Source organism: Pristis pectinata, chromosome 9, assembly GCF_009764475.1.
Source record: "Pristis pectinata isolate sPriPec2 chromosome 9, sPriPec2.1.pri, whole genome shotgun sequence".
NCBI classification, from domain to species: domain Eukaryota; kingdom Metazoa; phylum Chordata; class Chondrichthyes; order Rhinopristiformes; family Pristidae; genus Pristis; species Pristis pectinata.
In genome coordinates, this window is record NC_067413.1 from 14,972,217 (window position 1) to 14,988,238 (window position 16,022).

Genomic DNA, 16,022 nt, shown 5'->3' on the forward strand with positions numbered 1-16,022 from the left:
GTCCTGGCAACATTCTTGTAAATCTTCTTTGCACTCTTTCCAATTAATGACAGCTTTCCTATAACAGGGTAACCAAAACTTCAAATAATATTCCAGGTGTAGCCTCACCAAAATCTTGTACAATTGCCTCATTATTCCTCTTATGCACTATTTATTTATTTTTGTAACTTAGAGTAATTTTTATGTCTTGCACTGTACTGCTGCCGCAAAACAACAAATTTCATGACATATGTCAGTGACAATAAACCTGATTCTGAACATAATGTCTTAACTCCTGTACTCAAATGTCCTGATTTGATGAAGGCCAGTGTACCAAATGCCACCTTCACCACCCTGTCTACCTGTAATGCCACTTTCAGGGAACTATGTACTTGTACTCCTAGGTTCCTCTGTTCTACAACACTCCCCAAGGCCCTCCCATTCACTGTGAAAGTCAAGGGAGTAAAGGGATACAGGTAGAGAGCAGGATAATAGTGTTGATGCCAAGATTGGATCAGCCATAATTCTGTTGAACAATGGAGCAGGCTCAAGGGGCCAGCTGGCCTACTCTCCTATTTGTTATGTTCTTAATCTGCAGATGTTTAAAATCCTCCTTGGTATCAGCTAATGATGATAAGTGATTTAGTTTTTACATGCTTTGCAGTGTTTAGTTCTCTGATCCTTGACCGCCTCCGTATCGATTTCTCAATTTCAAGACAGTAACAATCTAATATTAGGCTCTTAGTACAGACATTGGCTGAGAAAATAGACTGCTGTTTAAAGGTGGAAAGCACTGTCAGCAGAACTTGGGCTAGAGTGAACTGCAGGCATCAGGCAAACACTCCACTGCAACTCACTGGCTATCAGAAGTGGAGATAACAATCACTAGTGAATTATCCAGCCAATAGGACCTAGAGTTTTATTTTGGTGAGGGGTACAGTAGGTGGGAGGTGGTGATGACGAGTGTGGAGATGATCACTGGAGCTGTGAATAAAGCAGCAGAGGCTTTGAGACTTTGAGGACCTTTGATGAAAACACTTGCTTCTCTTGGGCCTGCAGAATTTCCTGGCCTGCTTCCAGCAATTAGGCCCAACATTCCACATACCTCTCTCTGCACTTTGCAATAGTTGACCTCCAATCAATCTCTCCTCCATTGTTCCCCTGACCACAACCAACGTTTCTAAATTCACCATATTTTCTGGAGGATTGCTTTTGTAAATCAAAAAAAAATTCAAAGTTTTGCAGTGAATGAAAATAAGTGTCCTGGCAGAAAAATGAAATGTTTTTTTTAATCAACTGTCCCATAAAGCAAATGCCAGGGAATCCTGACTTATGTTAATTTTTTGCTCCAATGGCTAGTTTAAAAACCTGGCTAAAGCACGTAAAAATGAATTGGTTTAATTCCAGCTTTAAATATACCCATAAAAGAGCTGCATGAATCAAGCCTGCTCACATCCTCAACATTTGTCCTTTCAACCACTTAGAAGTTGATTATTTATTCTAATGAGCAACAAATTTGTAAGGTATTTATTGACTAATTTTCTGCAAATAAAGACCATCCTCCTAATCCACTAATGATTATCATTTACTATGCCTTTTTTATTCACTGGAATTGTTGACCCATTGATGAATGCTACTGATTAAAGAAGTAGCATGTAAATTCCTGTAATTAATAAAATTATATGGTTATCTTAAAGGTCATGGATGTTGCTGGCTGGCAAGTGACTGATCGTCAGGACACAAGAAGGGTGCAACCTTACATCAACAATACTGAAAACAGAAAACCCTTGCCGATTCTGTACCACTGGACAGCTCCAGAATCATACCTGGGTAATAAGGTAAACAGATGCTTTTACTTCAACCCTTTTATTTGAAATTGAAATAGAAGTGTTTTGAGATTGTAGCCTTGAGAAGTTGTGAGAAAATGACCAATGAAGTCTCATTTATAAAATGAAAAATTAATCAATTGACAATTTTGGAGAAATTTTTAGATTGGAGATGGTGGCCAGTTATGCATGAAATTTGGTAGAAAAGGCTTTATTAACTCCTGTAATGCACGCACGGTAGTGACCCGGGTTCAATTCCGGCCGCTGTCTGTAAGGAGTTTGTATGTTCTCCCCATGTCTGCATGGGTTTCCTCTGGGTGCTCCAGTTTCCTCCCACATTTCAAAGACGTACGGGTTAGGAAGTTGTGGGCATGTTATGTTGGCGCTGGAAACATGGTGACACTTGCGGGCTGCCCCCAGAACACTCTATGCAAAAGATGCATTTCACTGTGTGTTTCGATGTACATGTGACTAATAAAGATACCTTAAAATCTTCACCTGTATAAATATCAAATATATAATATCATTCATAATAAGGATAAATGAAACGTTATCCACTTCTGTGGAAAAAAATAGAAAAGTAGAGAATTTGTTAAATAATGAGAGACTGAAAAAATGTTAGACCTGGGCATCCTTGTACATGAAAATTAATAAACCAATTCAAAAAAACAGTTGGAAAGGCAAATGATAGTTACAATAAATGCAGTTATAATAACAGCATTTAAAAGATACATGGATAGGAAAAGTTTAGAGGGATATGGGCCAAACGCAGGCAAATGGGACTAGCTTAGATGGGCATCTTGTTCAGCATAGACAAGTGGGCCAGTTTCTGTGCTCTATGACTCTGACTCATTGACTCTATATGTTGGCCTTCATTGCTAGATTCAAGTACAGCAGTAAAGTGTCACTGAAATCAGAAGGGGCTCTAGTGAGCCTATCTGGAATGTTGAGAGAGTGCATCAAGATTCACAGACTGATTCCTTGGATGTGGGTTTGCCTATATAGAAAGATTAAGCAGAGTGGACCAAAACTCCCTGGACTTCAGAAGAATCAGAGGTGGCCATAATCAAATCCACAAAATTCTTACGGGTTTGACAGGGGAGGTGCAGGGATAATATTTCCCCTGGCTGAGAAATCTGGAACCAGGGATCATAGTATCAAAAGAAGTGGTTGGATTTGAGACTGAGGTGAGAGGAAATTTGTTCATCCAGGAGCTATGGAGGCTTAGTCATTGAGTATATTCAATGTAGAGATTAATAGAATGTTGCAGGAATCAAGAGATATTGGGTTAGTCCAGGAAAGTGATGCTAAGGTAGATCAGCCATGTTTACTGAATATGCAGTGGGCACAAGGGATCAGATGACCTACTCCTGCTTGGTATTTCTTGCATTTTTATGACAGCATCTGTAAGCTAATGGGGTGGGGGGGGGAGGGGAAGAGTGTTGATAGCAATTTAAATGAACTCCAATTAATGCATGGGGCAGGCTGAAGAAAAATTGAATGAGAGGACAAAGTAATCAGATAATTTTCAATGTAACTGCACCATTAATATTTCTTGAAGAGGTTTCTTTGGAATAATAGAACAGAAGATGTCCATTTCCCTTATCAAGCGTGTTCCACCATTTAATTGGATCAGGACTGATGTATTGTAACTCGATTTTCACACTGTTGTTATGCAATCCCAAAAACTCTTGGTCAACAAAAACCTCTGAGTTATAATTTTTATTCTTACATTTGACCTCGCCTCAGTGGCCTTATGAAGGTTCTGGACGTCTACCATCTTTTTGAGTGAGGAATTGCTACCACACATTATTGCTGAGGAACAAGTTCTCATTGGGTTTCTTCATCATTGTAAAAAGTCAGAGCTTTACAGGTATAAAGAGAACAGCTGTTGTTGGAATTTGTACCACTTCAAGGTCTGCTTCCAGTTTCTTTTTCACAAATAATCTTTTTCTAATTGATGATAGTGATGCCTTTTCAAATTTACTTTTAATTATTGGTATGTACCTGGGAATTTTCTAAGCACAGGAAAAACCCTTATAGATGAACATTATCCATCTCCTTTCCAGCTTACTGCATTTGGAGGATACTTGAACTTTACTCTGGTGAATGACTTTCCAGTGGAAGGTGTTGGTAATGAGCTGACCTCCGACATTGATGTCATTATTGAGGTAAGGATGCCAGAAACAATTACCAAACTGTGATGTTGGAAATCTATGCACATTGAGCAAATTCTTACTAGAGTCGTAGAAATTTATAGCATTCAGGAAGCCACTGTGTCCATGAAGGCTCATCTCAGTTTCCAGCTCCTGGTCTGTTGCCTGACAAGTTCTGGCACTTCAAGTCCACATCTCTTCAGGTGCACTTGTCTCTTCATGGTAGCATGCACGTGAAGGGTAACTCTGGGGTTACGGACCTAAATCAAGGAAATTTTAATCAAGGGGAAGACTCCTCACTGGATGGAGTCATATAGAGAGATGGTTGTGGTTGTTAGAAGTCAATCGTCTCAGCTCCAGGACATCATTACATGGCCCAACCGTCTTCCACTGCTTCATCAAAGACCTACCATCCATCTTAAGGTCAGAAGTGATGATTGTGGAATGTTCAATTCTATTTGCAACTCCACCCATGGCTGCATATCACAAGATGTTCAGGCAAAGGCTAATTAGTGTTAACTAACATTTGTGCCACATAATTGCCAGGCAATATCCATCTGCAGTAGATGTCCAGTGATCTACCACTTTCATTCAACAGTACTGACCATCGACATCCTGAGAGCGTCACCACTGACTAGGCACATTATGTGACCACAAAGACAGTTCAGTATATGGGTATTCTGCAGTAAGTGACTCACCTCTTAACTCCCAAAAGCCTTATCAGCAGCTACAAGGCATGTCAGGAGTGTAATAGAATACTTTCCACTTGCCTGGATGACTGCAGCTCTAACACTCAAGAAGTTCAACACCATCGGATCAAAGCAGACCACTTGACTGGGAGCCTGTGCACCACCCTAAATAATTACCTGCTCTATCACCTCATCACCAATGCACAGTAACTGCACTGTGTGTCATACACAAAATCCATTGCACTTACTTGCCCAGGCATCCTCAACAGTAGCTCCCAGACCCACAACCTCTGTTACCAACTAGGGCAAAGGCAGCAGGTGCATGGAAACTCCACCACCCGCAGTTCCCCCACAAGTCTCGTGGGGGTCATCAGTATGTGGTTTATTCAGTGTCACATGTACTAACTCCTGGAACTCCCTGTTGAACAATATGGTTATTACTTACAGTATAGTATTCCTTACAGTAACAATACAGTACCTTCGCCAGACTGCTGTGTTTCTAGAAGGTGACTCGCCACTACTTTGTCAAGGACAGTTGGCATGGGCATTAAAGCAAGGAAGTTCAACACCATTAATGTATTTGATCACCATGGTAATTAATATGCTGAACAATTTTGAACTAAAGTGAACCCATGTGATTCATAGAGTTGATGATTTACAATAAAGACCTGCTTAATCCTGGAACACTCCCTTGTAATGAATCTAATTAAAAATCCTTTCATTGATGCCAAAAGTCATTAGTGCCCTTTAGTAAACATTGTTTTAATATCAAATATTTGGAGTGCACTGAAGCTACAAAACTAACTGAAAACCAAAATTAACAAAGTACCGAAACGGTGGTAAATTACAAAACTGTAATCTAATCTCTGGGATTAATTGCTTGCATTGATTTTATTACCTGTGGTGATTTATTGGATTGAGGCCCTTGATTAGATTACATGGAGCATGCTGGTTAAATGAGAGTAATTACAGGAGAAGAATCTCATCAAAAGCTACAAACAATGTCATTAACTATGAAAGCAATTTGGTCTGTAGTTTAAAAACAGGACTAGATTATCTTCCTTATATTGGTTTGACCTAGGTGCTGGATTCTGACAGGGCAAAGGCAGATCCAGTCACTCCAAGACATTATCCTTGCAAACATTGGCGACCTGGGGCAAAAGTGTGAGCTTTGTCCCACAAACTAGTCAAGCAACAGCCTGGGACAGCCATGCTCACAGAACGACACCTTTTAATGAATGTCCCACACTTGCCATTATTCCTGGAGATGTCCTGCCTCACTGGTAGGACAGACCCGCCGGAGTTGGCAGTGCAGTGGTAGGCAGTTAGGAGTGGGCGGGACTGGGTTCCTCAGTATTGACTCCACACCTGGAGGTCTGCAGACACAAGATCCAACCTGGATAAGGAGACTTCCTGCCGCTTACTACTTGCTGTCCTCCCTCAGACGACGAGTCACTACTCTTAGACAGCACTTGGAAGAAGCACTGAGCAGACAAAAAGCATCAAATGTTCTCTGGTGGGGATTTCAAGCAGGCTCACTCCTGAAGCACATAATTGAAAGTCGAAAGATTGCAGATGATGGAAATCCAAAATAAAGATGCTGGCAACACTCTCTCCACAGATGCTGCCTGACCTGTTGGCTATTTCCAGAACTGTCTGCTTTCATTTCTCACAGTGCAAAGTTGCCAGTCTGTATTCGGAGAACTAACAGTGGTAAAAAACCCACTTGACCTTGTCCACACCAATCTACCTGTTGGTGACCACCCCAGCACCTTGGTTAAGGTAATGTCTTCACACAGGGGACATTAATGCCTGAATCTGTTTAAGTAGCCCACTGTGTACCCAGGTGATGCATGGGTGGGCATCAATCACAGATATGGGTCCTGACAGGAATCAGAATCAGATTTGTTGTCACTGACTTATATGTCGTGAAATTTGTTGTTTTGCTCTTGTTGAGGTATTCTGTACATTGGTGTATCAGACACACAGCAAACTCGGAGGGAAAATCACAAACTTTGTCCAACTTGTGTGCTAAGTCCCAGATTTTTCTTTACGTTTGATTACACTTTGGAATTAAAACACATCTCTAACAAAAATGCAGTACTACACAACTTAATGTCTTTATTTATATTGCATAATGATTCATTTAATCATGGCTTTATTCCGAATAAATTTCCAATTCTACAGGGCACTGAAAATGTTCTCAATCATTGTAAACTGACAATGTATATTCTGGTCATTCAGGGCAATGGTCGATCACTCAGTGCAGGGCCTGGTGGCTTGTTGCTCCAGCCTTATGATAAGCAATCAGTTGCACTTCGGTTACTACCTGAGAACTTTGTGGACCTCAACACAAATAATGGAATAGACCGAGATCGATTAATGACCATTCTAGCAAATGTAACACAGCTGCAGATCTGGGCCAAGTACAACGTCGCCAGAGAGGTTCAGTACAGGTGAGCATGCGCATCCAACAATGGAACGTAAGAAATCTTTTGAGAGATATTACACATTCAGGGATTTAGCTCTTCCGATATTTTCTTGGATGAGGTGTTGCGAGTTACCACCCAGTATGCTGTTTGATGTAATCTCGATGTTCCACATTGTAAATAACTAACAATAAGGGAGCAAAACCAAAAGATGGGACTTCTGTACAATATTAAGTCAGTTTTTGCTAAAGTCGTTAATGGCATCCTGTGTGATTGAGTCCAAGCTAATTTATCCTTCTTCATCCTTCTCAGGCCTTTGACCTGCTTGGTCACTCTATTCTCCTTCAACACACTTGTTTACTTCTGTTCCTGTCTAAGTGTAGCCTGAGAATGGCCAGCTGTGGCATTTCTTCACTTACATACACCACTACCTCTGGTGTCACCTAAGGATCCATTCTTGGTCCATTCCTATGTCTCAGTGAATATTCTGGCCCTCAGCATCATCATCCATTGGTATTGGTTTCCACCTGTACACTGACATGAGATCACCCAGCTCTACCGCATCGTCATCTTGACCCCTCCACTGTCTCCGGACTGTCAGACTGTTTGTCCAAAATCCAGTTGGGAAGTTTTGATGCAACTCCACAGGGTCCTGGTGAGGCCACAGCTGGAATGCTACATACAATTTTGGTCCCTGTATTTAAGGAAAGATTGGCTAGTATTGAAAACAGTGCAGAGGAGGTTCACTAGGTTGTTTCCTGAGTTGGAGGTAGATGTACGATCGAACAAACAGGGTGATCTCATTGAAACAAATCAGGTCGTGTGGGGGATTGAAGAGTGGATGCTGAGCAAATGATTTCCCTTGTGGGGCTATCTAGAACTAGCAGTTATGGTTTCAGAGGAAGGGGTTTCAAATTGAATTGAGCAGGAATTTCTTCTCTCCAAGTGTCATAAATCTTTAGAATTCTCTACCCCAGTGAGCTGTGGAGATGGAGTCATTGTATACAGTATGTTCAAGGTGGAGACTGACAAGCATTTAAATTCGAAGTCAAGGGATATGGGGCGAGAGCAGGAAAATGGTGCTGAGGCCAAGATTGGGTCAGCCATGGTCTTATCAGATGTGGAACAGGCCTGAGGGGCTAACTGACTGGCTGTTATTCTGCAGAGAAAACATACATAGAAAATAGGTGCAGGGGTAGGCCATTCAACCCTATGAGCCCACTTCGCCATTCAATATTATCTAGCTGATCATCCACATTCAGTACCTGGTTCTAACTTTCTCCCGATCATCTTTGATTCCGCTAGCTCTTAGAGCCATATCTATTCTTCTTGAATATATTTAATGATTTGGATTCAACTGCTTTCTGTGGCAGAGAATTCCACAGGTTCACCACTTTCTGGGAGCAGGAATTTCTCCTCATCTCAGTCTTACATGGCTTTTCCATTGTCCTTGGATTGTGACCCCTGGTCCTGGGCTCTCCAGGCATCAGGAACATCCTGCATCTCATCTGTCCAGTTCTACTCAAATTTTGAAGGTTTCTATGAGATGCCCTCTCATTCTTCTAAACTCTGGTTAACAAAAGCCAAATCAACCCAATCTCTCTCCACACTCAGTCGGAGCAAGAACATCCCTCCACCACAGGTAAGGAGATCAAAACTGCACAGAAGATTCAAGGTGTGGTCAGACCAAGGCCCTGTACAAATGGAGCATGACATCCCTGCTCCTGAGCTTAAATCCTCTCGTTATGAGATATAACATACCATTTGCCTTCATAATTGCCTGCTGCACCTGCATGGTTACTTTCATCGACTGGTGCACCCATGTCTTGCTGCACCTCCCCTTTTCCCAATCAGATGATAATCTGCCATCCTATTACTGCCACTGATGTGAATTAACCTCATGTTTATTCCACATGATACTTCATCTGCATGTATCTGCCCACTCCCTTAACTTACCCAAATCAAGGTACAGCTTCTCTGAATTCTCCTCAAAGCTCACCCTCCTACCCAGCTTGGTGTCATGATGTGCATTATGTACAGTAAGCCATCATCTCTGGTCCCTGTCACACGCTCTTTCTCTAAGCCTCCAGCTCTTTGTCTCCCTATGAACTGTAAGAAATGCACCTGAACTCAACCTCCTTTGACTCGGATATGAGCTCTGGATCACATATCCCTATCTTCACTGCATTCTTTCACTTCCACACCATCGACCTTCCTCGGATTACCTGCTGCTGACACCCTAATCCATGCCTTTGTTAACTCCAGACGAATATTCCAAAACAATCCTCGCCTATCTCTCTCTTTCTACTCCACTTAAACCCTGAGGTCATCCATAACGTTGCCACCCATGTCCTGAATCCCACTGAGTCCCATAGAGTTTGTACGTTCTCCCTGTGACTGTGTGGGTTTCCTCCGGGTGCTCGTTTCCTCCCACCTCCCAAAAATGTGTGGATCGGTTTGGTAATTGGCCCTTTGTGTGTGGATGAGTGGTAGAATCCGAGGACAGTTGATGGGAATGTGGGGAGAATGGGTTTCAGGGATAATTAGTGGGGAATAAGTTTGCTCTGTGAGCCAGCATTGTCTCAATGGGCAGAAGGTCTTCCATGTCATTAGGAAATATGGTAATTATATTGTGAAGCACCTTGGGAAGCTGTGCTTGTTGGACTGAACGGTAATGTCCAGCACACTTGACAGTATCACCTCCTGGGTATGAAGGCAAAAGGGATTGCAGATACTGGAATCTGGGACAAAAAAAACAGAAAGCTGGAAGAACCCAGCAGGTCAGGCAGCATCTGTAGAGGCAAAATGTGCATGTCAATGTCTCATGTCGAGACCCTGCATCAGGACTGAGAGGGAAGAGGAAGGACTGGCAGTACAAGGTGGGGTGGGATAGAGGCTGGGAGCTGATAGGTGGAACCAAATGGGGGAGTGTGGGTGGTTGGCAGATGGAACCAGGTGGGGAAGGGGATGGGAAAGGTGAACAAAGGGAGAAGAAGACCAGGTGGGCAGGTTTGTGTGTGGGAGGAGAGCTCCAGCTCTATGGGTTACCTGAAAATTCAATGTTCATATCATTGGGTTATAAGCTACCCAGTCAGAATCTGAGACCTGGGTAGCCTGAGAAGCTGGTGTTACTTCCTCCACTACAGAAGTGATTGACTTGACTGGGCTCTCTCAGCACCCATTAAGAGTTATCATCTGGGATGCACTTTGTGGAGCCCAGATTGAGCAACAACCTTATTAAGCCAGTTAGGTTTTTACTGGTATTATGAGCATCGTAAGGAAGGAAAGAGAGATGGACAAAAACAGTGGTAACTCTTTAAGCTGCTTTGTTTCACAGCAAGTGAATATAGCGAGGAACACAACGATCGGTGTGGTGGGATTAAGTCGGGTAACTCTCCTTTGGCTGGTGCAGACATGTTGCGCAGAATGGCCTCCTGTGCCGTACATTTTCTGTGAGTTGACTAAGATATAATGCAGTGAGCCTGAGGTGTGCTCCTCCTGATGCACATGAATTCTTACGAGACAGTTTTATGATTTAGTCAATGGAAACAGTCATCAAAGCTTATCCAATGAATATGTTAACTGTTTATTGCTCATGAAGGACGTAACTTGCCTGAACACAGATGATTTTAAAAATCTCAACATTTTAAATGTGCTCTATTATTCCATAGAAATTATTTTAAAAAAGAGTCAATCAATTCCAAAATCCAAGAAAAACTTATAGGATGTGTGTATTATTTAGCAAATTGTTATTGTACCGGGGAGGTGTGAGCTACAGAACTTTGACAACATTACTACTTCAGACTACCAATTGTATCTTATGCCATACTCCAGTGTAATATAGTGGTTGCACTGTGGGAAGTTGTGAAACCCAGTTCAGTAAATAAAGTTTGACAGAATTATACTAGGAAGAGTGGTTATGGCTGCTGCTGTACCACTGGTTAAAATCTAACTGGTTTAATAAAATGGTCACTGTTACTCAAACTGATTTCCAAACGGTAAATACAGGTGCCCACAGTTGCTCTGCCTCACTCTCTTTGAAATGGTTCATTGTGAGAATTATGCCAACCTTTGTCATTTCAGATTGAGTTCTGTCACCTTGGACGTTGCAAACCCAAATGCCATCGACATTCTTCCTGCAGTGGATGTTGAACATTGTGAATGTCCTCCGGGCTACTCTGGCATTTCCTGTGAGGTAATAATGAACATTCTCATCCTTTAACTACATCCTTAAAATCAGTGCTCTCGGTACAGGAGAGAGGATCCCAAAAGGAGCAAGTGCCTCTTATATTTCTGACAGCTTTTTACTTTGCACTACTGTCATAATCTCTGATCTTAGTCTTCAGCTTTGCAAAGGTTCCCTCCCTTCCCAAGTTAGACATTGGAGAACCAGTAGCTAAACCAAGAAAATTATGGACGTTCTGTTTCCTGTGCAGATGCTGTTCAGTATTTTCTGGTTTTATCCCACACTCTTCAAAAGTTTGTTTTCTCTTGCTATTTGATCTCAAGAGAACCTTTTGCCAGTTTTAGAGTTTCTGCTTGAAAATGTAGTGGCATCTTATTCAGTAATAACTTTTGAAAGGGCATTAACTAAATACAGGAAAGGGAGAGGATTACAGGGCAATGGGAAAAGGACAAGGGAGTGGGAGTAAATTGGAGAGCTGTATCAGTCACCCGAGTCTTGATGGGATGAACAGTCTTCTCCATGCTGTATCGTTCTGTAACTCAATGATTCACGTAGCATTACATGCCACTTATGGTGAACTATGTAATATCTTAATAATCTCTGGATAAAAATTCCTTCTCATCAAGTTGCCTACTTTGAGATTCCAATCCCAGCCTTGAATTTGTTTGCCTTTGACATTATTTTATGAGACAGTAGCAAAGGTCTTTCACAGTTTGTTTCTTTACATGTTTTCTAAATGACAAACATGTGTTAAGTTCCCTTAGCTTGTTCTGATTTAATAAATCCAACCTGCATATTTTAAACCTGTCATCATACCTGTATCCTTTCTCACTGATATCATCCTGGTGCACCTTTTGCATGACTCCAATGAGGCGGAATTTGCTGAAAACTGAATGTACAAGTTTATTGATGTGTGAATTGGTCAGCACGTTGTGGTGGAGAACCGATGCCCTCGAAACCTCGAAAGTTTGCTGGGTCATTTGCAACACTCTGCAATTGACTTCACAAAATTGCCTTTAATCCCTCCCACCCACGAGATTCATGAAGTTGCTGATCTTACCATTTAGTTGGACATTAAATTTACCACTGAAAGTGAGGCCCAGCATTGTACTCTTTTGATGACATATTAACTGATAATGTAAGCCAAGCAACCTCTCTGGTGCAGAGAGGGAGGTGTCTCATTTTGCAATTGGTTAACTGTTAAGATTCTACACTGCCAGATTTGATGTTCTTTTCCCCCCTTTTCTTTCCCTCTTCATCTATCCTTTGCATTTTTTCTCCCTCGGAATAAGTTGATATTGAATCCATGCATTTTAATTTACAGTTCTTCTCAGTCCATTGTCTGTTTATTTCTCAATCCATAAATCCACTGGTTAGAGGAATGAGCCACTGATCCGTCAAGATCTCAGATGCCCTTGCTCACTAGAAGAACACAAGAAAATAGGAGCAGGAATAGACCACCTGGCCCCTGAAGCCTGCCCTGTCACTTTTAATGTGATCATGGCTGATCTGCCCTAGGCCTCATCTCTTCCATTCCAGTTCCCCATCGCCCTCAAATCCCCAATCTTTCAAAAATTTATCAGCCTCTTCTTCAAATATCTCCGATGAACTGGCCTCCACAACCTTCCAGGGTGGAGAATTCCAGAGATTCATCACCTTCTACAAGTAGAAATGCCTACACACTTCAGCTTTGAATGACAGCCCCCCCCCCCCCCCCCTTGTCTCATAACTAGGTCCCCTTGTTCCAGATGCTGCCACTGATGGAAACATTCCAACACTTATCCTGCTGTGCCTTCTTAGGATCTTCTGTTTCAATAAGCTCACTCCTTGTTCTTCTAAACTCCAAAGAATACAGATGCAACTTCATTCACCATTTGTGACAGCGTATCGCTCTCATCCAAGGGAGCAGACTAGTGAATGAACTACCTCCAGTGCCAGCATATCTTTTCTAATGGCCCTTGCACCTTACTGTCTAGCTGCAATGCACTTTCTCCCCGTAACTGTAATACTGTGTTCTGTATACTGTTACTGCTTTTCACTGTGTACTACCTGGACGTACTTTTGTTTTGAAATGATCTGTATGTGCAGCATAGTTTTTCACTGCATCTCGGTGCATGTGACAATAATAAACCAATTACCAATTAATGGCTTCACCATTATCACCTTGCATTTGCAGCATCTGGCAAAGCAGAAGAATTCTGAGATGCTAGTGAAGGAAAAAAATCTACCTCGCTGACCACGCCCTGATATGTCGTTTCCCAGCAAATTCTGGCCAGTGTCTTTCCTCTGCCTCTCCTCTGCCAATGCGCTAATGGCTTCATAGTTAGAGACCTACCATTCAAAAATGGGTCTGCAATGTGCCAGAAGTGCCTGCAGTCTCACATGGGTATGGCTTAAAATCAGAGCCATAATTACCCTTAAGTAAATAGGCTAACAGGTTAAATTCAGGTTTATGAATACATTCTCTTTAGTTATTTATTCTCTCTCAGGAAAAGATGCCAGGTGGAATTTCGGATTCAAAGAAAATCAATAGGTAGCTTTGTAATTGTTTCATTTCTTAAATAACCTAGTTGAAAAATAGATGCAATGGACTCTTGTGGCATGTGCAACTTACTATAATTTATTTATATACACGTGGAGGTGGGAATTTTGCCTATCAATAATCTTATTGGAAGCCTTATGAAATGGAGCTGATTTTTTTGGACGCATTGATTTTTTTTCATTATTTATTATTTGGAGAAATTTCACTCTGAAGTATACCTTTTGAAGGAGAATCTATAAGTAATTGTATGAATAATAAAACTGAGTCCTGTTTATTGTCTCTTTACAGCATGAGAATAGTAAATTAATTCATCATTTCACAGCCAATTATTTCTTAATTTCTCAGTATTCCAGGCTTATGCAGGATCCCAGTAAAGGACTTGACTTGTGACAGATGTCATACACATCCCTAACTAAACAAAATGAAAGAGATAAATTTGTGAGGCTCCATTCCCTCTAAGCCTGAGGGTTACAGAAACAGGCCCTTCAGCCCACCACACCCATGCTGACCTGTTTCCCTATCTACATTAATCCTATTTGCCTGCATTAGGAGCATATCCTCCTGTGCCTTGCTATTTGAGTGTCTGTCTAAATGCCTCTTAAATGTAGCAATTGTATTTGATTCCACCACCTCCTCCAGCAATGTATTCCAGATATCACCCACTCTCTGTGCATAAAAAGCTACACAGAGAGTGCCTGATATAGATTAGAGATGAGATGAGATATCTTTATTAGTCACATGTACATCAAAACACATAGTGAAATACATCTTTTGCGTAAAGTGTTCTGGGGGCAGCCTGCAAGTGTCGCCACGCTTCCAGCGCCAACATAGCATGCCCACAACTTCCTAAGCCGTATGTCTTTAGAATGTCGGAGGAAACTGGAGCACCCAGAGGAAACCCACGCAGACACGGGGAGAATGTACAAATTCCTTGCAGACAGCAGCGGGAATTGAACCCGGGTTGCTGGCGATGTAAAGCGTTAAACTAACTGCTACACTACCGTGCCTGCTCATGAGCAAGGGTTTGAGTTTCTCACTGCCACGGGCATGTCTCGTGAGTGCTGGACTACTGCAGAGGTGGCTACATTTGTAGGAGAGATAAACGCAGCAACACTTCTTGTGGAAAACCACACAGGTAAAACATGCAAACTCCACACACACACAGCACCCAAGGTCAGGATCAAAGCTATACCCCTGGAGCTGTGAGGCAGCAGTACTTACTGCCGCACCACTATTCCACTTGTGTGTCAGTGCTCCATGGCATGACTCTAAGCTGCCCTACAGTGCTGGAAGTCTGCGGGAAGTATTAAACCTTGAAAATGGGAGTGATGGTGAGTTCACTCCACACATGGCCTCTTGATGTGCATCCTAAACTTAAATCAGTTCACTGGTGCCTGTCCTTGATGGAGTAAGGAGTAAATCTCTGACATGGTATTCCATTCTTGACGTTATTTATTTCTTCCTCCTCTTTTAGAATTTCACCCATATAACTACAGGCAACTACAGGTCAGTGAGTCCAACATCAGTGCTGGGAAAGTCATTGGAAGGGATTCTGTGGAACAGGATTTATTTGCATTTGGAAAGGCAAGGACTGATTAGGAATAGTCAGCACGGCTTTGTGGGTGGGAAATCATGTCTGACAAATTTGACTGAGTTTAACGAAGAGCTGACCCAAGAGTTCTGATGAGGGCAGGGTGGTAGATGCTGTCTACGTGGACTTTAACAAGGCATGGTAGGCTGGTCCAGAAGGCTAGAATACATAGATTCCAGGGTGATCTAGGCAATTGAATAAAAAAATGGCTTAGTGGTAGGAGGAAGAGTGTGGTAGTGGAGGGTTGTTCCTCAGATTGGAAGCCTGTGAGCAGTGGTGTGCTGTAGGGATCAGTGCTGGGTCCTCTGCTGTTTGTCATGTATATTAATGACTTGGATGAGAATGAAAGTGGCTTGATTAATAAGTTCACAGATGACACCAAATTGGACAGTGAAGAAGGTTGTCTAAGCTACAGCAGGATATTGATCAACTGGGAATGTGAGCAAACGAATGGCAGATGGAACTTAACTCAGACAAGTGTGAGGTGTTGCAGTTTGGGAAGTTAAACCAGGGCAGGACATACACAGTGAATGGCTGGGCCCCAGGGCATGTGTTATTGAACAGTGAGACTTTAGGGTACAAGTAGATAACTCCCTGAAAGTGGCAACACAGGTAGGTAGAGTG

At 42.1% G+C, this 16,022-nt stretch overlaps 1 protein-coding gene across 1 annotated transcript in view; it reads left to right on the forward strand.

Moving 5' to 3' along the window:
* Positions 1 to 16,022, forward strand: part of lama1 (laminin, alpha 1) — a 274,266-nt gene that overhangs the window by 114,385 nt on the left and 143,859 nt on the right. Inside the window, exons 12-15 of the mRNA XM_052022961.1 lie at positions 1,677 to 1,817; positions 3,875 to 3,976; positions 6,895 to 7,106; positions 11,163 to 11,274. Coding sequence (XP_051878921.1) covers positions 1,677 to 1,817; positions 3,875 to 3,976; positions 6,895 to 7,106; positions 11,163 to 11,274 — 567 coding nt within the window. The remainder of the gene's footprint in view (positions 1 to 1,676; positions 1,818 to 3,874; positions 3,977 to 6,894; positions 7,107 to 11,162; positions 11,275 to 16,022) is intronic.